This window comes from Myotis daubentonii, chromosome 3, assembly GCF_963259705.1.
Source record: "Myotis daubentonii chromosome 3, mMyoDau2.1, whole genome shotgun sequence".
Taxonomy (NCBI): domain Eukaryota; kingdom Metazoa; phylum Chordata; class Mammalia; order Chiroptera; family Vespertilionidae; genus Myotis; species Myotis daubentonii.
This window is the reverse complement of record NC_081842.1, coordinates 98610238-98636204: the sequence shown is the minus strand read 5'-3', so window position 1 is coordinate 98636204 and position 25967 is coordinate 98610238. Positions and strand designations below refer to the sequence as shown.

At 37.5% G+C, this 25967-nt stretch overlaps 1 protein-coding gene across 1 annotated transcript in view; it reads right to left on the bottom strand.

The window, feature by feature from the left end:
* ROBO1 (roundabout guidance receptor 1) overlaps positions 1-25967 on the bottom strand; it is a 455516-nt gene that overhangs the window by 117008 nt on the left and 312541 nt on the right. The window contains exons 4-6 of the mRNA XM_059688081.1: positions 7995-8115; positions 7501-7639; positions 3419-3546 (exon numbers count right to left, since the gene is read on the bottom strand). Of these exons, the coding sequence (XP_059544064.1) occupies positions 3419-3546; positions 7501-7639; positions 7995-8115 (388 nt within the window). The remainder of the gene's footprint in view (positions 1-3418; positions 3547-7500; positions 7640-7994; positions 8116-25967) is intronic.

The following is a 25967-nucleotide window of genomic DNA, read 5'->3' as shown; positions in this document are numbered from 1 at the left end:
ATTTAATCCTTATAAAAATGCTGTGAAGTTCCATTACTATACTCATTCTATGCATGGGGAAACTGAGGCTCAGGAAGTTTAAATCACCTTTTGTAGGTCACACAGTTGGTAAACGACATGACAGCAGATTCAACTAAATTCTGTCTGACTCCCATGTCTATGGCCCTTGCCTGCACACTTCTTTGTAACACACTTTGAAACTAATTCCCAAACTCTAAAGAAATGTTTTAACACCCTTTATTCTTTCTATTAGTTCATCAGATAACTCTTCAATCCAGGGATTCATAAACTTGCTCATCTAAAAAATAATTTAAAATGTCTGCACACCATTTCAGATTTTCTAAATCAGGTGCTCCAGAAGCAGGCGGGTAATCTGTGTATTTAACAAGCTTCAGATGAGTTTAGTATTTAAGTTCAGATAACAAACTTCAGATGTGTTTAGGAAACTCTGCCTAGTCCTAGGTTTTACTTTGCTCCCTTTTAAACACAGACCACCAGGCAGCTATCATAGATACCATCTATTCAATTTGACCCAAATGGACCTCCTGTTGGTCCTCAGGATCAGAGTCCCCAGAAACTACTTGGATTTCCTATAGAATATTCCTATATCCCTGGGATAGTTCTACCACTCAAGTAGAATGTTCAAGTCCATAGTCATTTCACTTGTAACAAGTACCTATTAGATAAAGTGCCCACTAGATTCTCAGTACCATGCTAAGCATTGTGAATAGTACACAAGTAGAAAAACCAAGAAAATACTTAGGATTAAAGAAGAACTATTTAAGGCAGGCATATTTTAAGAAAATATATGAAGGTAGTCTCCAGAAAAGCAGAACTGAGATACCAAGAAACAAAGGAAATAAAAAGGGAAGTAATTCTAAAATTAAGTTATGTATTTTTAAGATTTCCCCATTGATTCTTAGAGAGAAAGAAAGGAAGGGGGGGGGGGGGAGAGAGAGAGAGAGAGAGAGAGAGAGAGAGAGAGAGAGAGAGAGAGAGAGAGAGACATTGATATGAGAGGGAAACACTGATTTGCTGCCTCGCCCTGGACTGGGGATAGAGCCTCCAGCAACCTTTCCATACATTGAATGACACCAACTGAGCCACACAGGCTAGGGCTCAAATTAAGTTATTTTTTAAATGTTGGAACTAATCATGTCTTTACTAAGGGTGAAAATCACAGCCACCTTTATTTAAGAGGCTTTTTTTCCCCCCTATAACTTCTATCTGGAAGACAGGGTTTTGTTGTCCAACATCAATTCTCAAAAGTAAATATTCATTGTATGAAAAGTGAGGGAAAGGAAGAGTATTTATAATCCCATACTGATTCCAATAGTCCTTTCTAAAAATGAACCACAAATAAAACACAGATTTCAAAAGCTACACTACTAAATTTCTTATTATAATTGTTTCCTGCTATCAAATTCATTTCTGATTAGTTTCCTTTGTAGTACCCTAGTATATTTCTACTATCACTCTGAAATGAAGGAAAAAAAAGATATAACTTCTCAAGTTTCCTTTAAAAAGTTTCCTGATTCTCCCCTCCTCCATCCTTAGTTACCTTTTACAGTTGGGAATCATATTGCTTTCTTTGATGTATTGTGTACATTATTCTAGCTGTTAAAGATATGTTAACAGTGCTGCTAATATGCGTATTTTAATATTTGAATCAATTACCTTCTTAACAATATACAACTCTGTCATAAGTTTATAGAAAACTCAATGCAGTTGAAATAAGAACATATTCCTCAAATAGTTTCTGGATTTGATCATTTGTAACCAATTTCAATTGAAATGCAAGCTTAGGGAGCAAAAATTCCATATGGAAAACTTAAGGCTGAATTAGCTTTGAAACTGAGTTTAAAATTGCAGGGGAAAAAAACTATTTTGATTTCAATGTCTACTGTAGACACAGCAGAATGGCTATTATCTATAAAGGCATCATTCTCCCAAGGTAGAGGACTTTAAAACATAAAGTGAAACACTACATCTCTCTGAGTAATGTGATAGACAATCAACCTTCCTGTCACAATTGCCTAGAGATAGACACACCTGTTCATGCCTTGTATTCATCCTGGGCTACTTTCACTTCCTCTGGGGAGCTTTTGAACTTGGATTTGACATCTCTTAAATTTATGCTTTCTCTAAATGTAAAGGGGTTTCTTTTTTTACAGTTTTAGCCTTACATGGAGTTCAAGTCTAACTTAGATTAAAGAGAAGTAGTCTAGGTCTTAGAAATTCAATGTTTGCTCTTGATCCATTCTTTTTTTTCCTTTTGTTTTTATGAGGTTCAGCTAAAAACCCCAAAGTGGGACATAATGGCTTTAAATACAGGAAGAAAATAGTCTTTATTCTTTTTTTAAACTGTAAAAAGCCCCCAAGGCTCTTTTGTAGAAAGCCCACAGTAGAAGCACTCCCTCAAAAGCCACCTTTTTCTTCATAATAGCCTTAGAGGAGACAGTGCTCAGAAAAGATGACAGCACCAAGTGCAGCTGATGTCAGACCAAGAAACAAGCTAAGTGGTTTATGGCCAAGATCCCTGATTACTCCATGTACTTATCAAAATAGGGAAGTTTTTTCACCAACAAAATGTTTTTTAAAGGTCATTGTCTCTCAAATGCAACAATAACCAACTTGTCCACTCTAAAATGGAAAAAAATGAGAACAATTTTCAGATGAGACAGAGTAAGAAATAATCCTATGATATCATGGAGAAAGGAGAAAAGGGATTATGAGAATGAAAAACTTCTGGATTATGATATAAATGTGATAGAACCATTTCTGTACATCAGTTTAAGATGCTGACATTCAAAAACTTATAGCCATAGAATATAATAATAAATCATAATAAATCACACCAAATAATAAATCTTTATCAAAATTAGCAGGGTACAAATGCAATTAATATTTATTGAGCATTGTTATATCACAGGCAGTGTGTGCACAGAAAAATACTACAAAAGTCCCTACACGTGGACGACCTTACATTCTTGAGGGGAACTGAATCCTCTCATTTTTGTGTTCGACGCTGTACAGATCCTTGAAAGTGCATGACCTGAAGGAATGGGCGATTTGCTTGCATGCACAGGTTTTGGTAACAGCTGTCATTTAATTAAGAGATTAGAAGGGCTCTATGGTTGAAGACCCAGAGATTACAGTACATTCTCCTCCTTTACTTGACCAAGACAGAACTCCTCCTAATTTTGAAAATTAAATTTAATTTCTTGTAACAAATGCATATAGACTTCCCATGGGCAAAATAACAATTTCCTTTAAAACGTTTGAAGTAAAATATTTCTAGCACCACGTAAAGCCTATATTTAATATAAAGTACTTTATTAAATGGTGTTTTCTTTAAGTATTAACATTATGTTTCAGATAATAGAACAACCACAACAAACTGTTCCCCAAGCCTTACCTTGGACAGTCAAAGTAGCTGATGCTTCAGCTTTTCCAACCATATTTTCTGCAACACAAGTATATGATCCCATGTCACCAGCCATCACCTTTCGGATTTTCAAGGTATGATCATCTCTGATTTCATATCTAGTGACAGAACAAAAGAAAGCACAATTAAGTGACCTATTTAAAGATCTCATCATTACAAATAACATATATCTAGGATCACACATAGCATTCGCTTTAGGAAATTTTAAACAATAGTTAAAATACACCATTCCTCTAAGCAAGCACACATAGAGAAAAGAGCTTGTTTTTATCTATATTTTAAATGTTTTTATTGATTTCAGAAAGGGGACAGGAGAGGAGCAGAGAGATAGAAATATCAACGATGAGAGAGAATCATCACTTGGCTGCCTCCTGCACAGTCCCTACTGGGGATTGAGCCTGCAACCTGGTCATATGCCCTGACTGGGAATCAAACCGTGACCTCCTGGTTCATGGGTAGATGCTCAACCACTGAGCAACACTAGCCAGGTGAAAAGAGCTTGTTTTTAAATTTATGTGGGCTAAAATACTGAACTACTTTTCAAAAAAAATATTTTTTTAAAAAGTTGGAACTTCATTGTTTGTTCTCTCAAGCTACTGTACTCAATCTAAAAGTAAAAGATAATGACCAATTTATATATGTCAGATGTAATTTATAGATTTTTATCTTTTAAAATTCTTATAACCATTGTATGAAGTATTATGCTCATTTCCATTGTGCAGATGAGAAAGAAAGCGAGGCAGCGGGGGCAAGGTGACCCGGTTGGTGTTGGTCTCAGCTAGTTTAGCGCAGAGTTGATAACTGAACTCAGACAGTCTCATTCTAGAGTTAATTTGCCTTGCCTCATCTTCCTTCCCATTAAACATTGGGTTTCCCTTAAAGTTTCACTTTAACCCTCTTTCACTCTACATAATATCCCTGAGTTATATTTTCTACTATAGTTTATATATTCATTGACCACACAAATATTTCCAATTCTTATTTCATCTAAGCTCCAAATTCATAATCCCTGCTGATTAATAATTACACATCATATCACACAGGCACCTAATATTTTCTGACACATAAACAAATTCCTTTTCCCAACACAATCTTCCCATCTTCCTTCACCAGTTCTCTCTAACTAACAAATCATCCAATTCATTAGTTGAGTTTCAGAAATTTTTTGCCACTATGGACCCCTACCTCCCTCTCATTTCCCCATTCAGGCAATTTACATCACTTACAGGGACAACAACAATGGTGACCCTGATACTAGTATCTCTATCTCCTTACATACATGTAATATCCATAATCCAAAAAAAGTTATTCTCTCTAAAAAGAAACCCTGTTCATAGTATTCTTCTTGGGTCATCATTGTGCATGTAATATGATTCAAAATTCTTTAGTCTATTAATACAAGCCTCTGATAATCTGGCCTCGGTACTGCTTGTACCGGTTAATAATGTGGATTTTGTAATCAAAGAAAACATGATAATTTCAAGGGAAACATCAAAAGTGCATTATTCAAAGTAATGTCCATTGCTAGCTACACATTTCAACCATATTTCAGGTAATTTGTGGATACTGTCCCAATAGAACTTTTCTTATTTTGAGGCAAACCATTCGGAGACCCAATTTTCCACTTCTTCGTATGTTTTGAAGTGCTGCTCAGAAAGTGTGTGTGCCATTGATTGGAACAAGTGGTAATCTGAAGGAGCAAGGTCTGTTGAATATGGCGGGTGGGTTAATACTTCCCAGGCAAGATCTTTTCATGTGTCTTTTACTGGTTTTGAAGTGTGTGATGGTGCATTATCACGAAGCAAAATTACTTTGCTGTTTCTTCTGGCACATTCTGGTCGTTTAACAATCAAAGCGTGGTTCAGATTGATTATTTGTTGTCGGTAGTGATCAGTATTAACAGTTTCACCTGGTTTTAGAAGCTCATCATACACCACACCTTCCTGATCCCACCAAACACAGAGCATTTGTTGGAGACCGGGTGTAAGCTGACACGGTCCTTGCACCTGAAGGGGCTGGCAAGACTGGGACCCTTACCCACACAGTTTTCCCAGACTTGTTTGGATGGCGGTTATCAGTAGAATGAGAGCAACCTTTGTAGAATGAGAACAGCCTTTCATGGCTTACCAAGAAGTCTGTAACTATTTACTGAGATATGCTGTACTGAGAACTTGTCCTTCTGCTCTGTCTCTCCCTTAGAGATTAAGAGGAACAAAGAATACATTCCTCTTGACAGACCTCCTATTCAGTGTTTTGTGTATAAAAGGCATTGCATGGTTAATAAACTTACTGCAGTTCCTCGATTGACCTGTAGTCCTCCCGGTCCCGCTCTCCTGTCTTTCTTTCTTTTCTCAATTCCCACCTCCCTACCTCAGCCTGGTTCAACCTGTCAGGCTGGCCCTGACAAGCACTGTCTTCTTTCAGAAGCGATTTGGCCTTGCAGTTGGTGTTGATGGTTTACCGGGATCAACCCATGATTTTGTGCATTTGGGATTCTCAAAATAAATCCACTTGTCATTGCCAGTCACAATTGGATGCAAACAAGAGTTTATTTCGTGCCGTTGAAGCAACATTTTACTGATGACTTTTCGGTTTTCCATTTGTCTTTCGTTCAGTGGATGTGGCACCCATTTTCCTTCCTTTAAAATCTTTCCCATTGCTTGTAAATGATCGGAAATTGTTTGCTGAGCAACGTTTAATCTTTCTGCAAGTTGTTTTTGAGTTTGACACGCATCTTCATCCAATAATGCTTGTAATTGTTGGTCTTCAAACTTTTTCGGTTGACCTGGACATTCTTTGTCTTTCACATGGAAATCATCACTTTTAAAGCGTTTAAACCAGCGTTCACAAGTATCTTGAGATGGAGCATGTTCACCATAAGCTTCCCAAAGTATTCAGCAGCACTTTTCTTCAAAATAAAGTAATGAACTAAGACTTCCCACAAATGCCCTTTTTTTGGCACAAAATACGACATTTTTAATCATAAAAATATCTATGATGTTAACACATTCAGCAAATTTGACATATGAAGTTTTAAAGCTTGCTGTCAATACAAGAAAATAGCATACGTATCAAATTGCATATATATCAACATGTGTGCAACTTCATCTATTCAAAAAAATACGCATTATTAACCGCTACACCTAGTATTTCTAACCTAATATCCCTTAACTTCCTGCCACATGGCCTATGCCATAGCCATGCTAAACTTCCGACCATTCAGAACATGTAATGTTCTTTCTTAGCTTTGCATGTCTGTTGTGATATCTCATCCTGGAATACTCTTCTCCTCTTTCCTGCTTATCAAATTTATATAATTGCTTACATGTCACTTCCCTTTCAGAAGTCTCTTCTAATTTACTGCTCCTAAATGTCTGCCGTTATGGGACCAAAGGGTTTGCTGGGTTATTCTGATTCTATCCAGACATGCTTCCTTCTGTGAACTCTTGAGAGCAGAACGTACTCTACTACTCTAACCCCAAATGTAGCATGGGGTTCGCTATTGAAAGAATAGACACACTGGCAACCAAAGCCTAAAAGCAATTCCTGAAAGCTTCATTTTGTTGCCTCATTCCGTAAGGCTGTGAGCCTATCGCTGCTCCTAGCCAATTTCAGGACTTGAGAGATACCAGGAAATTCGGACCTCTCTCTGTTCCCTGGTGATACTGTAGCTAAGAAAAAGGAAACCTGCTGTTTAATTGGTTCACAGCTATATTATTAATGCTGTACCTCCCTTCCTTATCCCACCAACTCCCATACAAGAAATGAGTATTAACTGTGGTCTGGTTGAACAGAAGAGAAACCTGTGTAAGGAATATTGCATTTTAGAAGAGTTCCCCGGGCAGCCAGGGTCATGACTGTACAGTTCTTGTCTGCAATCCTCAGAGAAAGTATGGCAGCCTCCTTATTCTGATGATCTCTAGTACTGTCTCTCGCCCTGGATCCAGAAGTCTGGAGTCAAAGATTCTAATGACACGCATGTGAATCATGTTCTGATGAACACCGGAGACGGTCGGAGTAGGCTAATCACATCGTTCCATTCTGATCTCTACCTGGATTTGGGCAGTTCCCCGTCATCTTTCCTCCACCGCACTGTAGGCACAGGGTCACCTCGGGCCTCGCATTTAAACTCCGCGCTGTCATCCACAGTGATTGCCAAGTTACTGGGCCTCTTCACAAATGATGGTCTCTCTAAAATTAGAAAAAGCCTTCTCAAAAAAAGAAATAAATATAAACTAAGAACTATTTTATATGTTTAGTCAAAACAGACTTATAATTTAAAATCTTATTTCAAAATTTATTTCATATAGTTTCCTACTCCTCGAAGCTCCTCCCCAGGTTTAGTGTTTCCCCTAGTTTTGCTCCCTTGTCTTGCCTATGATGTCTTGGGCAGCATGCTTTGCTGATTCCTTCTCTCCTCTTCCCACCCCCACAAGGTTGGTTAAGCTTCTTAAGAAAGGTCATTTCTTTCTCCCTTGTATAAAGATACTAAGTAATACTGATGGAGAAGCTTCACAGGGGGCCGATGAGATAGGATACCACTTACCCAACACGGTCAGCTCCGCCACTTCACTCTCGCGTTCCCCAACCATGTTGGTGCCGACACACACATACTTTCCAGCATCGCTCTTGCGGGTGTAAGTAATCATGAGTTTTCCTCCTCGTATCTTTAAAAAAAGTGTCACATGCATACAGTTAAAATCACTTTAGCTATGTTTACGTAACAGAGGTTTTCCTAAGTGAAGTCTACTGCCAAAGCACACAAGCAAAGCTTAATTATATAAAAAAGCCAGTGTGTAGTATTTGTTATAGTTATAGTAGTAACTTGAAATAGAACTTATTCCAAAGGTACATTATAAAAGAGGCAAAACATTTCTACTTGCCTACATTTCTTGTAAAGTTATTATAGTCAATATAAGTAGAAATTTGTATTTATGAACAGGCCAAATTCTTTTCATATTATGTAGTTAAATAAAAACAAAAAAAAGTATGAATAATTTAGTTAGGAAAAATGGAAATTCCTAGTATCTTCTGACTATAATTAATACTAGGGGCCCAGTGCACGAAATTCGTGCACTGGGTGTGTGTATGGGGGGGTAGTGTCCCTCAGCCCAGCCTGCCCCCTCTCACATACTGGGAGCCCTCAGGCGTTGACCCCCATCACCCTCCAATCGCAGGATCGGCCCCTTGCCCAGGCCTGACGCCTCTGGCTGAGGCGTCCGGCTTGGGCAGCGGGGATCCGCAGCTGCAGCGGCCCCACAATCATGGGCTTCGCTTTAGGCCCAGGCAAGGGACCCCTAGCTCCCGGGACTGCCAGCTTTGACCGTGCCCAGCTCCCATCGCTAGCTCCACCCCTACTTCCTGCTATCACTGGCCAGGGCGGCAAAGGCGCCTGATTCTCCGATCATTGCTGGGGAGCAGGGCAAAGGCGGCCCTGGGGCCGCCTTTGCCCTGCCCCCCAGCTCTTAGCTCCCCCCTGGGTTTCCGATCACTGTCAGTGGCAGGGGGCTTCTTCCTGCTTTCCCTTTCGCCTCCCTGCATTGTGCCTACATATGCAAATTAACCGCCATCTTGTTGGCAGTTAACTGCCAATCTTAGTTGGCAGTTAACTGCCAATCTTAGTTGGCAGTTAACTGCCAATCATAGTTGGCAGTTAATTTGCATATAGCCCTGATTAGCCAATGAAAAGGGTAGCTCGTACGCCAATTACCATTTTTCTCTTTTATTAGTGTTGATGGAAATGCATATTAGCTATATGTGATTTAAACATTACAGAACCTGACATCCTAAAAAAACAAAGAAATTGCTGCTGCCCAAGCAGTTTCTTGGGGACTCAGGAGGTGAAGGCTGAAGAGATACAAATAAATCATCTGGAAAGTCATTCTGGTACACTCTTGAACATTTAATTATTTGAAGAAGAATTCATTACAAATGTAAGCAGATTTCCATTACAATAAGTAGGGTGAAGCTAACCATGAATGAAAATTGGGATGAGGAAACTGAACTATTTTTACTTAATTTAATATCCTTTTGGTGGGGAGCTGCATTTCAATTACCCATGAATATCTATAATGCTCTGAACCTGAGAAAGGTTTTGTCAGAGATAACTTGCAAATGTTTACTCATAGAGGTTTTGACCTTAGAGTTATTCTGTGTTGTGTATCAATTAAACAAAGAAGGGAAGAAATAAAGAAAGAAAAAAGAAAGTGCTGGAGGTGGTAGGAAACCATTCAGACAGAATTATTTCTCATCATGCACTAGGGGTTTATTGAAACTTCTACTTTACTATTTTGGAATACCTAAAATGCCTTATTTCAACCCAAATTAAAAATTATGTATTGGGCAAACCAAATATTAACAGAGTTATTTTAATTTCTGTGGCTTTAGAACTTGAAATTGTTTTCAGCCATGTTTTTTAGAAAATGATCACAAGTTTCTAAGTACCATTATAAAAACCACCAAGGGACCATTCTCTGCATTTTTTTTATGACTCTGTTCTGCATTCAGAGAGTAATGCCTGCATATAGTAGTCTATCAAAACATTTTTGTTTAATGCCACCTGCTTTTTATAGACAAAATCTAGTCTGGTATGGAATGAAGCATTTCTATAAAGGTTTGTAGCAACTAATGGGATGTGACCTCATATTTTACTGACAACTATATCTTTTCTCACATGGTCATCATCTCCTTAAAAGGTCTCAAAGTGAGATTCTTAAAAGTGTACCCAGCGGAGAAATCAAGATGGCGACATAGGTAACACCGGAGATTGCTGCCTCGCACAACCACTTCAAAAATACAACTAAAAGATGGAACGGACATCATCCAGAACCACAGGAAGGCTGGCTGAGTGGAAATTCTACAACTAGAAGGAAACAGAAAAGCATACCAAGACTCAGAGGAGGTGTGGTGCGGAAGTTAAATACAAAGGTGCGGAGGTGCATGCGGAGAGGGCTGGCGGCTGAGGACACGATTGTCTTTTTCAATCGGGAGGGAATCTCAAGCTCTGAGCTCCAGTTCCGGGCGTGTCTCTGAGGACCCAGACTCATTTGGGAGAAAATGGACTGTCTAGCATCGGTCGGAACTCGAGGGCAGCTTTCTCTCGGAAGCACTCGCAGGGATAGCCAGGGCCTCTGAGGGCAGGACTGAGAGCAGCCATACTGCTGGCTCCACCCACCCTGTTCATCCTCTGGGACCCTGCCCCGCCCAAGCCCTGCATGGAGGCTTTTGCATATGAAAGGCCTGGCCCTTTGTAATCTGAAAATTACTTAACAAATTGCAGCTGGCCCAAGGCCCCAGAGCAACTTGCATTGCTTTACAGCTGGCTTCTGCTGGGTAGCCTCAGGCAGAGGCTAGATTAGCACCTCCTTAGATCCAAGAGCCAGTGTACCCAGTGGTCAGAGTGGGACCATCCAATTACAACTCCTCAGATCCATAAGGGACACACTCAGGAGGCAGACTCAGTGAGCACCAAAGTCCCACTGAAGCAAGTCTTGCCCCATAAGGGTGTCTTCAGAACGGAAGTTCTCCCACTGTGGACACAGCTGATTCTCACAGCCAATTGGCCTGGAGGTCAATTCCTCCCAGTGTTACCTACAATAATCAAGGCTTAACTACAACAAGACTGTGCACAAAGCCCACAAGGGGGTGAACCAAGAGTGTCTACCTCAGGTAATTGGGGAGGCTGATCCACTGGGCCCTATAGGACACTTAGCACAGAAAGCCACTCTGTTGACACAGCGAAGCATAAAAAATGCCGAGAAAAAGAAACAGGACACAAATGACAGAAATGGAGGAAAGCAAACTACTGGATATAGAGTTCAAAACTACACTTTTAAGGTTTTTCAAGAACTTTCTAGAAACAGCCGATAAACTTAATGAGACCCTCAAGAAATCTAGTGAGACCCTCAATGTTGTGATAAAGGACCAACTAGAAATTAAGCATACACTGACTGAAATAAAGAATATTATACAGACTCCCAACAGCAGACCACAGGATCGCAAGAATCAAGTCAAAGATTTGAAATGTGAAGAAGCAAAAAACACCCAACCGGAAAAGCAAAATGAAAAAAAGAATCCAAAAATACGAAGATAGTGTAAGGAGCCTCTGGGACAGCTTCAAGCATACCAACATCCGAATTATAGGGGTGCCAGAAGAAGTGAGAGAGCAAGATATTAAAAACCTATTTGAAGAAATAATGACAGAAAACTTCCCCTACCTGGTGAAAGAAATAGACTTACAAGTCCAGAAAGAGCAGAGAACCCCAAACAAAAGGAATCCAAAGAGGACCACACCAAGACACATCATAATTAAAATGCAAAGAGCAAAAGACAAAGAGAGAATCTTAAAAGCAGCAAGAGAAAAAAAAGTCAGTTATCTACAAGGGAGTACCCATATGACTGTCAGCTGATTTCTAAACAGAAACTTGGCAGGCCAGAAGTGAGTGGCAAGCAATATTCAAAGTGATGAATGCCAAGAACCTACAACCAAGATTACTTTATCCAGCAAAGCTATCATTCAGAATTAACGGTCAGAGAAAGAGCTTCACAGATAAGGAAAAGCTAAAGGGGTTCATCACCAGTAATCCAGTATTATATGAAATGCTGAAAGGTATCTTTTAAGAAGAGGAAGAAGAAGAAAAAGGTAAAGATACAAATTATGAACAACAAATACACATCCATCAACAAGTGAATCTAAAAATCAAGTGAATAAATAATCTGATGATCAGAATAAACTGGTGATTATAATAGAATCAGGGGCAGAGAAAGGGAATGGACTATTCTTGGGGGGAAAAGAAGTGTGGGGGATGCGGGAAGAGACTGGACAAAAATCAGGCACCTTTGAATGAGGACAGTGGTGGGGAGGTGAGGGCAGAAGGTGGGAGGGGAACCGGGTGGAGGGGAGCTATGGGGGGAAAAAAGAGGAACAACTGTAATAATCTGAACAATAAAGATTTAATTTTAAAAAAAGTATACCCAGCTTTAAGGCTATTGGGTTTCAAAAAGTTGCTTTTGTGTGATATATCATTAAAATGTTGGTATTTAGTATAAATCTACTGTGAGACTGTGAGGGGAAAGTGTTATAATTTATCACTTAAGGAATGAGCAGCTCAGAAAAGGATAACTCTCCTTCCACATGCCTCCCCTCTGCCCACCAACACAATATGTTTTAATTATGCCTTCAACTGTCAGACGTCTTCCCTGACTGTGAACTCTGACGCAGAGAAGCATGTCTGATCCCTCTTTATTGCCCTGGGACCTGTCACAATGACGAGTAAAATATTTGTGAAAGGAAAGCGACTTGCCCAATGTCATGCAGAACGTTGGAAGGGAGCTAAGATCTTACTCAAGATAGGTGATTTTGGCTATATGAGATGCACAAGAAACGACAAGAAATGCACAGCCCCAGAGATCGCAATTTGAATTGAATAAACTTTGAGTTCTTGAGGTACAGAAAATTTAAGTACCTTAACATCAAGATCTTTCTAAAAAGATTCATTGTAATCTTTCACCATGTATATATTTTGAAAAACTCACAAAAACATTTCTAAAATCTTGAGGAAACAAAATCATTCCAGAAAAAAGATAACTCTATTATTTATTTCATTATATTTTTAATTTCTATAAGAGTTTAGTTAAGCCAAACTGACCACATGCTAGAAAGCAAGATCCGGAGAATGACAATTTTGCAGTTCCTTTTATTTTTATTTTATGGTGGGTTTTTTTTTTTTTAACTTATCTTTATTGTTCAAAGTGTCACAGATGTCACCTTTGATTCCTCATTGACCCCCTCTACCCCACTCCTGCTCCCCACTCTAGGCCTTCAATACACTATTGACTGTGTTCATGGGTTATCCTATGTAATAAAGAGGTAATATACAAATTGACCGACATGCCTTCGGACAAGATGGCCACCACAAGATGGCTGGCAGGAGAAGGCAGTTGTGGGCGACCAGGCCAGCAGGGGAGGGTAGTTAGGGGTGACCAGGCCTACAGGGGAGGGCACTTGGGGGTGACCAGGCCTGCAGGGGAGGGCAGTTGGGGGAGACCAGGCCAGCAGGGGAGGGTAGTTAGGGGTGACCAGGCCTACAGGGGAGGGCACTTGGGGGTGACCAGGCCTGCAGGTGAGGGCACTTGGGGGTGACCAGGCCTGCAGGGGAGGGCAGTTGAAGGCGACCAGGCCGGCAGGGGAGGGCAGTTGAGGGCAACCAGGCCTGCAGGGGAGGGCAGTTGAAGGCGACCGGGCCGGCAGGGGAGGGCAGTTGGGGGTGACCAGGCCTGCAGGGGAGGGCAGTTGAAGGCGACCGGGCTGGCAGGGGAGGGCAGTTGAGGGCAACCAGGCCGGCAGGGGAGGGCAGTTGAAGGCGACCTGGCAGGCAGGGGAGGGCAGTTGGGGGTGATCAGGCCACCAGGGGAGCAGTTAGGCGTCAATCAAGCTGGCAGGGGAGTGGTTAGGGGATGATCAGATTGGCAGGCAGAAGCAGTTAGGGGTAGGCAGGCAGGCAGGCAAGCGAGCGGTTGGGAGCCAGCAGTCCTGGATTGTGAGAGGGATGTCCACAGGGATTGGGCCTAAACCTGCAGTTGGACATCCCCCGAGGGGTCCCAGATTGGAGAGGGTGCAAGCTGGGCTGAGGACCCCCCCCCAAGTGCATGAATTTCGTGCACCAGGCCTCTAAAATATATATATATATATAATATATATATAATATATATATAAATAGGTTAATCTCTCCCACCCCCCCTCCAATTCTGTTCTTGATATGGAAGTTAAGTGATCTGAGATGTTGTCCTGTATGCTCCTTTTTTGGTTAACTAACTTTGGACAAAACATTGAGCCTCCTCAATACCTCAGAATCGAATCTAAATTTCCTTGCTTATTTAGGTGGTCAGTTCATTTCTGAAGTGATTGCACATTCATAAATAAGAACTTTACCAAAGTAAAAGAAAATAAATGCTTTATTATTTTCTAAAAGTTACGTCAATGAATTCTATCTACAATAAAATATAAGGCTTTAAGAATAATTTTAAAATATATTCAAATACCTAGAATGAGTGAAAGAAAGATAAAATATAAATAATTTTCAACAATACAGATTTATTTTTATAGCTTCAGTGTAACATAGTACTAATTTATTTTATAAATCTTAAGTACTTGGGGATGTAGAGTTTTAAATCATCTTGCTTAAGCACATGTGGGACACCAATTAATATTATATATTACAGCTCACTGCTGTTATACTTTGAAAGAATCTGTATAAATGGAGAAGGGGAATTTAGTTACCAAGAGTTATGAGGAGACAGCCAGGAGATTCTCAGTCATGGTAAAATTCCTACGCTGAGATGAATGGGAGGAAACAATAACTGAGGTGAACTAAAAGTTCAAAGAAAGCTATTAAGTCCTAAATAGTGTGTTGTACATACCCTATTACTACTGCCCCAACTATATATTATCTTGGTTCAATCTTGGAAACATTTTCGAACTCAATCTATCAGGAGACTTATGCTTTGCAAACACATAGCTATATTTTTGTTTTCAGTATAAATAAATTGTTATTGTTTCATGTAAATTTAGTTTACAGACTTCTTTTTTAAATCACATCTACTGTTCAAATTAAAAGTAACTCATCAGGCATTGTACAAAATATTTTCTCTGTACATTTAAGTAAACAAACTCTAATAGCATGAGCCAGCATGATAATTTTTTTCTACATGATTTTATTTTAAATGAATCAGGGGTATCTTGAGAAGTTTTTTTTCTCCATAGCATCATGGTATGATTAAAAGCAAACATCTGTCACAACTGTGTACATTTATATATAAGTTGTACATGAATGAGAAAAATAAAATAACTAATTTAGTTCTGAAAAAACATTAAACTTAGAAAATATTTTTAATATGAAAAATACATTTTTTTCTTGTAAACCAACGTAGTTGTTAATCATCATGTCTAAATGAAGTTAACTAAATTGCACCTTTGTTTTTCTACTCAAGCTATTTTTCACCAACATTATCTAGGTTGAAACCAAATTCAAAATCTAAATATATGCCAAAAATTATTTTAAAGATTTTCAAATCCCAGATAATCTTTCAAACTGATCAAAAATAGATACAATCACATAGCAAAACAAAGTGAGCATGGGCCCTGGAGTCAGATGCCTCATATTACACTTTAGGTAAGTATCAACTTCTCTGTACCTCTGTTTTCTATCTTTAAAATGGAGATACTATCAATACACATTTCCAAGGATGTTGTGAGGATTACATGAGATTAATCATCTAAAGCGCTTAAAAAAATATCTGCACATTCTTATCATTATAATTATTAATTTAATAATTTAAGAGATATTTGCTTAATGAAAATAATACTTTTGTTCGCTACATCCAGGAGCTTTTCATTAAAGTTATTACTAACAAACACATCTTCCATAGGTTTTGTCAGAAAAATGTGTATTTAAATCAATAGAGCAAAGCTTTAGAAACATGTAATTCTAAAGCTAAATATGTTTCTCTTATTTCCCCCAAAACAGTGACTGGCCAGGCCAGTTGTGGCTTAGTGGGTGAGCTTTGGCCCAGGAACCAGGAGGTCATGGTTCAATTCTGAGTCAGGGCACATGCCTGGGTTGTTGGTCCATGCCCAGCAGGGAGCATGAAGGAGGCAACTGATCAATGATTCTCATCGATGTTTCTATCTCTCTATTCCTCTCCCTAAAAATAAATAAAAATATATAACAAAAACTTAAAAAATATAAAAAAAAAATAGTCACTCTTTGGGGAAATGACCCTCCATCTCCCAGGAAAGTTTTGGCAATTACATTTTCTGTTGTCACTACTGGGAGGGGGTAAGTATTGACACTTGGTGCAGGCCAGGGAGGCTACTAAATAGCCTACATTGCACTGAGGAGTCCATCACAATGAAGAATTATCACACTCAAAATATAAATAAACCCAAGGCTGAAAAACTTTGTCCTAAAGACGTGGCTCTGGCCTAAGAATAAATGCTGGATTAAAATGAGGAAAGGAAGGAGGGGTTAAATTTAAATAACAGAATAAGTGTTTACTAGAGAACTCATTGTCTAGACTGCCCAGATTGGTATAATTGCCTGCATACAACTTCAACCTCGTCAATAAGACACTTTCTTATAAAATGGTATATTCCACTATATACTCACTGGCAATAATGGCTAAGGATCCCAAAGTAGATGTTACAGTTTAAGTGGAAGACTAAACAGTGTCAGCAAACCTGGAAAAAAGTTATAGTCCCAGAGATGACAGAGACAGAATTTAACAAAAGTGGTAGAAAAAATAAATATGGCAGAGAAATAAATTTTAAAAAATGAATGAAAACGAGTTTTAATTTTTATAAATTCTAATTGATTTGGCTTTATGCCAAAGGCTAAATTGAATCAAAGCTAACCAAAAGCCATAATTCTATTGACTACAGTCACAAATGTGGACTACATGGTGGCTTGTTCTTTTCAATAAAGAAAAGAACTAAAAAACATAGTACCATAATCCTGATCAAATATAACATACCAGCTTCCAAGAAGTAGATACTACAAAAATTACTTTCTATGTTGAGTTATATAAAAATATTGATTGTAAAGGGTGGCTTCATACATTCTAAATCTTAGTTCTCCTCTGTAAAGCAAAATTTAATATTTCCCCTCTTTACATAGAAAAGAAAAATACGTTTAACACATACAAAACACTACAAATGTAAAAACAGCACTATTTAAAACAAGCTAAGAAATACTTCTTGGCAGGTCTCTTCCTGCAGCTGGGTTTGACAGCCAAATTGTAAACCTATCAAAAACGAGTTTGTATAATGAACAGACACAGTGTTAAACACTGCACTGAAGCCACACTGCTTCAATTAACATAATCCTGGTAGTGGAGAAGCAGAATTTGTTAAGCCTTCAGACAATATGCTGGCATCTAGCTTATGTCAAAAATCCAAAGCAGAGCTTCTACTTTCTCACTAGCATATACACCTTACCAGCCCATAGCGGTAACCACATTAGAAGCCACATTTCCATAAGCTCTAGACAGTGCTCGAGGGGGGCCTCGGCTATCTACATTCTTGATAAAAATAAAACAAAAAAAGATCCCAGTGTTCCTGCTTCTTTTGAGGACGGAGACAAGGAGGAGAAAGGAGGAAAAAGTGGTAAAATTTTTAAAGTTTCAAACAACTGTACACTTTATTTCCCCTCCCCCAACCCCAAAATAGATATGGAATACCTCAATGTATTTGATATATATAGGGTTCTTATATGTTAGCATTTCCATTTAAAAACTTATAAATGATTATTTTCCTTAGGGATCAAAAGTATTCTCTCATTTTCTCTTACTTAAAGGCTTTTCTGAAGCAGTTGAAAAATCTCTTTCCAGATACTTTCATCTCCTTTACTGAGTTGTATACTCAGTAACAAGATAATGCAGAAAAATTAGGTATAAGATGTAGCTTTTCAACCCAAAATGAAGAGAATCACTTTATATTTCTTGTAGGCATTAAAAAAGTACAATCAGAATTCTTATTTCCAGAATAAAGAAATAAAACTTATTTTTCTTTGCACACAAACAAGCATGCCTTCTTTGCAACAGTAAATTAGGTAAGCTTTTTGTCTGCTTATTCTATGGAGTATGCAGTTTACACTGCAATCAGTACTTAAAATCAGAAATAAAGATGAACTTCAAATGAACTCCTTGGTGTGTCTTCATTTCTACCCTAAAGCAAGTCAGATGATTTGCAGTATCTGTTACCCAAGACTTTGTTTCAGGAATCACCCCCACAATGCTATCCATACACCTCTAGGTTAACATACTAAACCACTGGGGCTAATTAACTAGTTTGGCTACACAAAATCTTTTCTGCTTTTAATTACATTAACCTAATGTGACTTGAATTCAGCAGACCAAAAACGAAACCACTAATTATATTAAGGACTTCAAAGATGATTTCAAATTGCCAGCCACCAAACTGTCATATAATTTATCTCATTCCTTTAATAGATTTTTACATTCAAAATCTGAGTTCCTTACTAGAAATACTATTTTTTTATTTTATAATTTTTTATTGATTTCAAAGAGGAAGGGAGAGGGAGAGAGATAGACAACCTTCAATGAGGAGAGGGAATCATTGATCGGCTGCCTCCTGCCTGCCCCACACTGGAGATCAAGCCTGCAACCCAGGCATGTGCCCTGACCGGGAATCAAACCTTGACCTCCAGGTCATAGGTCGACATGCAACCAGTGAGCCATGCTGCCCGGGCAAAATACTATTTTTAAAAAACACCATAACAATGAATTAAAAGAATACTGATTTAGAATGCTAAAGGAGAAATATATTTAAATATATATATATATATATATATATATATATATATATATATGACACATAAGTGTCATCGTACAAATTTTTACAATTTTCTAGAAGATTAAAGGTTCAGAAATATTCATTTACAATAACACTGTTTGATAAACAGAGTTAACATGATGAGTAACATTTTTAGAGTACCAGGGTTTAGAAATTATTTTTTTCTGAAACACTTGATTATTTACCACTGTTTTCTACTATTTTGCAAAGTAAATGAGATGAGAGGTTTGGAATTACAGCCTAGTGTATCATCTTTAAACAACTCGCTACTAAGTCTTTTTGGCCAGAATATCTCTTCAGAACAATTCTGTCAATGCTGCTGGATCTGTGACCTACAGAACAGCTATCAAGCTGTTGTAAACGGCAGGAGAAGTGCTTTCCTTGGGTTTAAGACTTCCTAATGACAATGAGATGCGGTACCCAGATGGCCCGTCACAGCCCCCAGACATTCTCCTTGTTGAAATAAACTACAGGACAGTTTTAGATGGTCCCTAAGGACTCCTTTCAAAAGAGACATGCAAAGAAGAGTCACAATGACAGCTTTTATTTCTTTAAACTTATAGTGTGAATTCGACAACAACAATAAACTAAAAAAGAAATAGTTATTTGAGCAGAGAGAGAAAGTTGGAACAATACCCATTCCTTTACAACCTGGCTGCAAGAGTATCAATCTTCAATGTAAACAATTCAGATTAAAGCATACCTTCTAACATACACCATAGTATCTTTTAAAAACAGTCATCCTTTATTGCATTCTAAATTAAGCAAAATCATGGGGGGAGTGTAATTATATTGTATAAATGATAGACAAAGAATTGAATAAAATACACATCTCATAGCAATTTAAAAATATATAAACAAGTAAAACAGAATTCATATAATTCAAACCTTACACAATAGCAAAGAAATTACAGTCTCTCTTATTTGGCAATATTTCTTGCTCACACTTTCAGGTAAGTAATTCAGTATGGATACTTAACAGAGAAGCCATGTCTAGAATAAAATAATTTCATGTTTTTAGTAATTATGGTTTAATATCATGAGATACTTTATATTTCTGAATATACACATTCATAATTTTGTTGTTGTTGTTTCACTCTTTGGAACCTAAATTTTTAAAAATATATTTTTATTGATTTCAGAGAGGAAGGGAAAGGGAAAGAGAGAAAAAAAATCAATGATGAGATAGAATCATTGATTGGCTGCCTCCTGCATGCCCCACACTGGGGATAAAGCCCACAATCCAGACAGGCCTTAAATTTTAATATATTTGGTAATCAGATAGAGATTTAAATTTTTGACAAATCTTCATTATCAAAAATCATTGATATAAAACAATTTATTATTCTAGTACCATTTTGGAACAACTTTCAAAAAATTAATTTTTATTTATTCTATTTATTTGTACTAATCTTGTCACACAAAAATAAATTTTTTAAAAATGATACCATGGCCTAGCTGGGTAGGTCAGTTGGTTACAGTGTTGTCCCAATACACCAAGGTTGCTGCATGTTTGATCCCTGGTCAGGGCACATGCAAGAATCTACCAATGAATGCATAAATAAGTGGAACAACAATCGATGTTTTTCTGTGTCTCTCTTTCTCCCTAAAAATCCATAAATAAAATTTTAAAAAAATGATACAGGTATCCATTACCTCAGGATTTTATGCTTAAGTCTCAAACATAAGTTTTATTTTAGATAAATATATAAACAATAAACCAAAGTCAGCCAAATCACCTTTCTTCTTCCTGGATAACAAAGTTTATTATTCTTTCTACTTTTCATAAAGGCTATTATCACAATGAATTTTTTGAAAAATTGTCAGCTCTCCCTATTGTTATTTCATTCTGATTCACAGAGACCTTGAATTGAGAGAGATTGAAGTGGAGGAGGAGGAGAAAGAAGAGGAAGAGGAAGAAGGGGGAATAAATTATTTTAACTATTATCCACTCATTCTTTTGATTAGATATTATCTGTCTTCATGCTGCCCATTCAAAGGCTGTTAGGCAAAGCTGCCATGCACTTATGACTAGCTCCGTGTGGACTTGTGACACAAACTGAGCAGCTATACCCCAAAGGATTAAACTAAGAAAAACAGATTATATGCTAATATTTACATTTTTTAAAAAATTATATTGATTCAGTCAGATTTCAACCACATTGTAAAGAGTTTTCACTGGATGTTACTAATTCATTTAATATGTCCATTCTTATGCAAAGCTCATTTCCTCTTTTAGAGCATACTTAAAGTGTAAATAATGTTCTTGGAATTTGCAAAAAAAAAAAAAATCTTATATAACAAAAGAATTTTGGGGTAATAACTATTCATTGTAAAGAAAATATGAAAATGACAAACTGAAAGCAATTAAATGACCATTCTACATTTTTCTTGGTGACACTGAAAGAAGTGTCATTGTAAGAAGACAACCATTACTTGTTATAGATCTTTCAACTGTCCTCTTAGGAGTGGAATTAAGAGAAAAAAATAGGCCATTAAGATCTCTCCAATGGTGTCCCATATTTGCTCGGGCTCCATGCATACAAGAAACATGATCCAATTTCATTTGTTTGCTGGTACCCTTTACAATACCATTTAAAAACCAACATGATTTCAGCCATGAGTTTAAACACACTTGATCATCAGAGAGAAGCAACAAGAGACTTAAGCAGAAATAGCAATTATCCCAGTGGGAACACATGGCTCTGTAAACAGCTTGGTGAGCTGCCAGCTGAGAACTTGGGCCTGGGAGAATTGCTGCCTAGGACTATGGCTGCTGCCTTTCTCTATTATTCCTAGTTCTCCTACAAAACTTTGCATTTGTTTCTTATAGCAACTTGTAAATTGGTAGTTGGCTGTTTGCTGCTGCAGAAGCACATCTAGGATAATCTGATTATAGACTACATGGGGAGGAGCTGTGTTGCTAATTGCAGGTAAGTGGGAGCCACCCTACTGAGAGACACAGTAAAGTTAAAGGGAGAGGATGATTTTCTCTGTGGGACTATATATTACCACCTTTCTATCTTGTTTATATCACCAGAGGACCTTTTCATGAATCCTACTTTTAGCAAAGGAATAAAAGAAAGAAGAAACACAGTCTCCTTAAAACACGCCTATTTTGCTTAAGTGTGGCTCAATGTCCATAGGAAGACATGGATTTGGCATTTTCTCCTCAACACCCACCCATTTTGTGGAGCCAGTCAGGGTCATGCAGCCTAAAGCAATCAACCCAGAAAGCCCTCTTTATCGTATTCCAAACCAGGAGCAGAGCCTGAGTGCTGGTAAAATGGAGAGCAGACGAAACAGTGAAGGCTTTCAGCTGATTCCCCAGGTATCTGGTTCCCAAAGTCATTAAGATCAGAACCCAAAAGTGAATCCTATAAAAAGAAGGCAACATAAAGAATGGTTTTGGAAGGAAAGAGCCTTTGCTATCTAGCTCCTCAAAGTAAGAATGTTGATTGCTCTTTATCTCTGTGAAAATTCTGGGTATAACATGGTAGTACTCTGCATGCATATGAAAACTTAATTTAACTCATAGCTATTAAAGTTAATGTATTAGTTCCTTCACAGGTCTCATGAAACAATGTCCTGCTGTTTTAAAGGTAAAAGCAAAGTCTTATGGGCAATTTTCATTTCCTACAAAACTAGGTTTGCTTTTTATCACCTCCTCCAACCATCTGGCTATAATTCGGAATTTACATACAGTCACTGTTAGGACAGCCTGAAATAAAAACCTACAGAGGAATTATGACTATACTCAAGAAATAAAGATGATAAATGCTCATAGTATTTGAGAGGAGAAAAGCTCATTTTCAAACACTTGGCTCTTTGGAGTTACAAGTACACCAGCTGAAAATACTTTTCAAACAGTAAATCCCTTTTTCTCTCCACGGATTTTTATGTTTAGTTCTTCTCTATAATTTTGGTCCAATGTGAGAATTTCTCTCACTACCAAATGCCTTGCTAAGTTAATACCTTTTCCAGACACTGTATATTTTGTTATTCTTGAAATTTAAATTCACTTATATTCTGAAGAATACATGTAACCAAGATAGACAAAGTCAAATCAAGGTTGAGTATGCAAGAGATTTATAGATTCAGAATGAATTTATGGAAATCAAGTAAGGAAATTAAGAAAGGATAATTACTTTATGGAAGCATTTTTAATCTGCAAATAAATCAATAAAACATTTAATACCACTTATTATGATTCTATATAAGTAAGAGTAGATACAAATTGAAGTAAACATTCATTCCCAATCTTCACTATTTTAATTCCTAAGAATCAAAGGAGACAAGAAGAAACTTCGTTGATTAATCAGAGTCAAGGCTCATCAGACCAGGGTCAGAGACAATATCCATATGACCAGTTGCTCGCTAGCTCAGTTATTTGGTAAATGTGTGCTTCGTTTCATAAGGGAAGACACACAATAAGATAGAGATAAAACATCCCTCTTCCCACCACTTCAATATATCTACATACTTCCTAAGAGCAAGCAAGTAGGATAATTTACACATGAGAAAGAGAATACAATCTTGGGAAGAAAAGTTTGTGCTAGAGCTTTAAAAAAACTCTTTTTGGGTTACATTAAACTTCAGAATTATCCACATGCATTTCCCACTATTTCCTAAGAACTCATGATTAAATCATGGACAAAAAACAAAAGTAAATGCAGCCCTGTCTGAATAGCTCAGTTGGTTGAGCATTGTCCTGTGCATTGAAAGGTTGCCGGTTTTATTCCCAGTCAGGCCACATACCTGGGTCACAGGTTCAATCCCCAGTAGCAAATGGAAGGGTCAATGTTGCTGTTGCTCTCGCTCCTCCCCAGAATGTCCTCAGGTGAGGTTTTTAAAAATGTACCCTGCTGCCTTATTTCTATAGTTATCTGTGAAAATTTCTATTTGAAATAGTCTTTCTCAGTCATAGTGGTTCAGTATTTTTAATTCCTCTTGCCTTAAGTCTGTGAGTTATATTGTTTGAACTTCCAGCTGAAAATCAGAATTTCATGAGTCCCAGGTTGCTTGCATACAAACCTAATTAGGAGGTTCCAGGATTAAGTGGTGGAAAATATTCTGAGGGAAGTCATGTCAGTCAGTGGAAAAATTAAGGAACAAGATAAAGTCAATTAAAAAGAAAGCTTGATCTTATGTTCTTGCCTTTCTTCTGCAATAAATATAAATTTTATGATGGCAAAGAACTTATCATATCTAATATGTAGCACAACACTGACAGAAGGCACACTAAGAATTTTTAAGTTTTGAGAAACTAGATACAATGTATGGGATTCTTTAGTTTCAGTCATTATCTCTTCAGAAAAAGGCTTGATATTTTATAATTTGTTAGGAGTATACAATTTTATATTTCCTTGTAGAAGACAAATTCAAATTCTGATGACTTCATGCCAAATTAATAAATACATTTAAATTCTCTAATGTTTTCAACAGAAGTTTTAAAGGACATAACAATTGCAAAAACATTAAACAATATGTCCTAAGTGTAAAATGCATTTGATAGTTTTCACCATAAACAGATAAAAATATGTCAATGAATCTGTGGTAAATTTCATAAATGTACTACTAACATTTAAACACAATGTGGAGGACTATTGTTTTCATGAATGAAAAGCACTCTGCATCAACGTGTGCCTTATAAATGACATGGCTGCACATGCCATCTTTCACTTTTATAAATCCCACAAGGAGAGAGGTAGTTTCCTATTCCGGAATGGGAAAGCTAAGGCTCAGAGAGTATCAGAAACTTGCACCAGATCACTTAGTAAATGGACTAGCACTCTTTTTATATAGACCCAAAGTAAAGCTTACATATAGAACTTTCTTTTGCATAGAAAACTGGAGCTCATATTTTCTTTGCTTCCTTCTTCACAAACTACAAATTAGCAATATCTTGTGAATGTATAGCTACTGAGCCCAGACCCAAGGCTTGGGGAAGAAATAGGCGCTGTTGTTGAACCTCCCCTGAGGTTACTGATGGCTCTCCTTCCATCCCCAGGACTTAAGCCAGGCTGATTTGGACATCCAACCTAATTGCTATTAGTCCATCCAGTGGGGGGGAAATGTGCAAGTTTACACTTCCCAGGTGCATGTTATTTTTAGGAGAAATGTAGTTAGGTAAATTCTTTAGTTCCTATACAGAGGAATGACTCTTTCCATATAAACATGCGCTTACTATCATGGCATGTTTAAAATTTAAACAAAATATTTATAAGTTTCCCTAATAGAAATGGGGAGATCTCTTATATGAGCATGATGCAGAGGGCGATATGGTGATGTGATACATCTAGGTAAGAGACAAGTGACTCTGTGAGTGTTAAAAGGCAGAGAAGTAAGAAATAATGGATTCCTTGGTAAATTATACTTTATACACTCAAGGAGACACATTTCCATTATTTTCCACCAGTATTATACAGATCAAGTTCAAGTGCTCTTAAAATTTTCCCATACAGGAAGATGCTGCTAAAGGTGACCTCAGCATAAGCCTGTTTCTTGTGTGATCAGCCTTTTAAGCTTTGTGATCAACTAGACTTGTAGGATTTAAGAAGAGAAAACTGGTGCCATCTGTTAGTAATTTTGTTAATGCACAGCAGATTATTTTACAAGTGTACAATTTATCATATTATCAAGTTCTTTGGGTTTAAAAAGATAAAAATTGAAATGGTCAGATGTTACCAATACTACCAATTAGTACTTTAAAGCAACTAGCTTTTAAACAAAATACAGAATCTGCCGCCTTAGATTAGACAAGACATCACCCTCAGCATAAGATTTGGGATTATTCTTTTCAAAAGCATCTAAATAAAGTGACAATATGGACAAGATGAAGAGATAAAGTCAATCTTACCCAATTGTAAATAATGGAATGAAAATGCCATCCCCCTTCAACATGCTCAGATTTAAAATAACTTAAAATTTGAAGGCTGAAAATCATTTCTTTGATTTCTGCATTTGGGGCCATGTTTTAAGGAAAGAATGCCTTGCACAATCAAGTGCATTTTTGAACCTATGATTTTTTTTTTTAAGATTACCATTCATTCTGCCTGTGGTAGACAGAAAACATATCTGGGCCATCACGAGCAAACACAAAAATTACAAGCAATTTGAAAAGTAAACTTTTTAAAAACAGAGAATTTA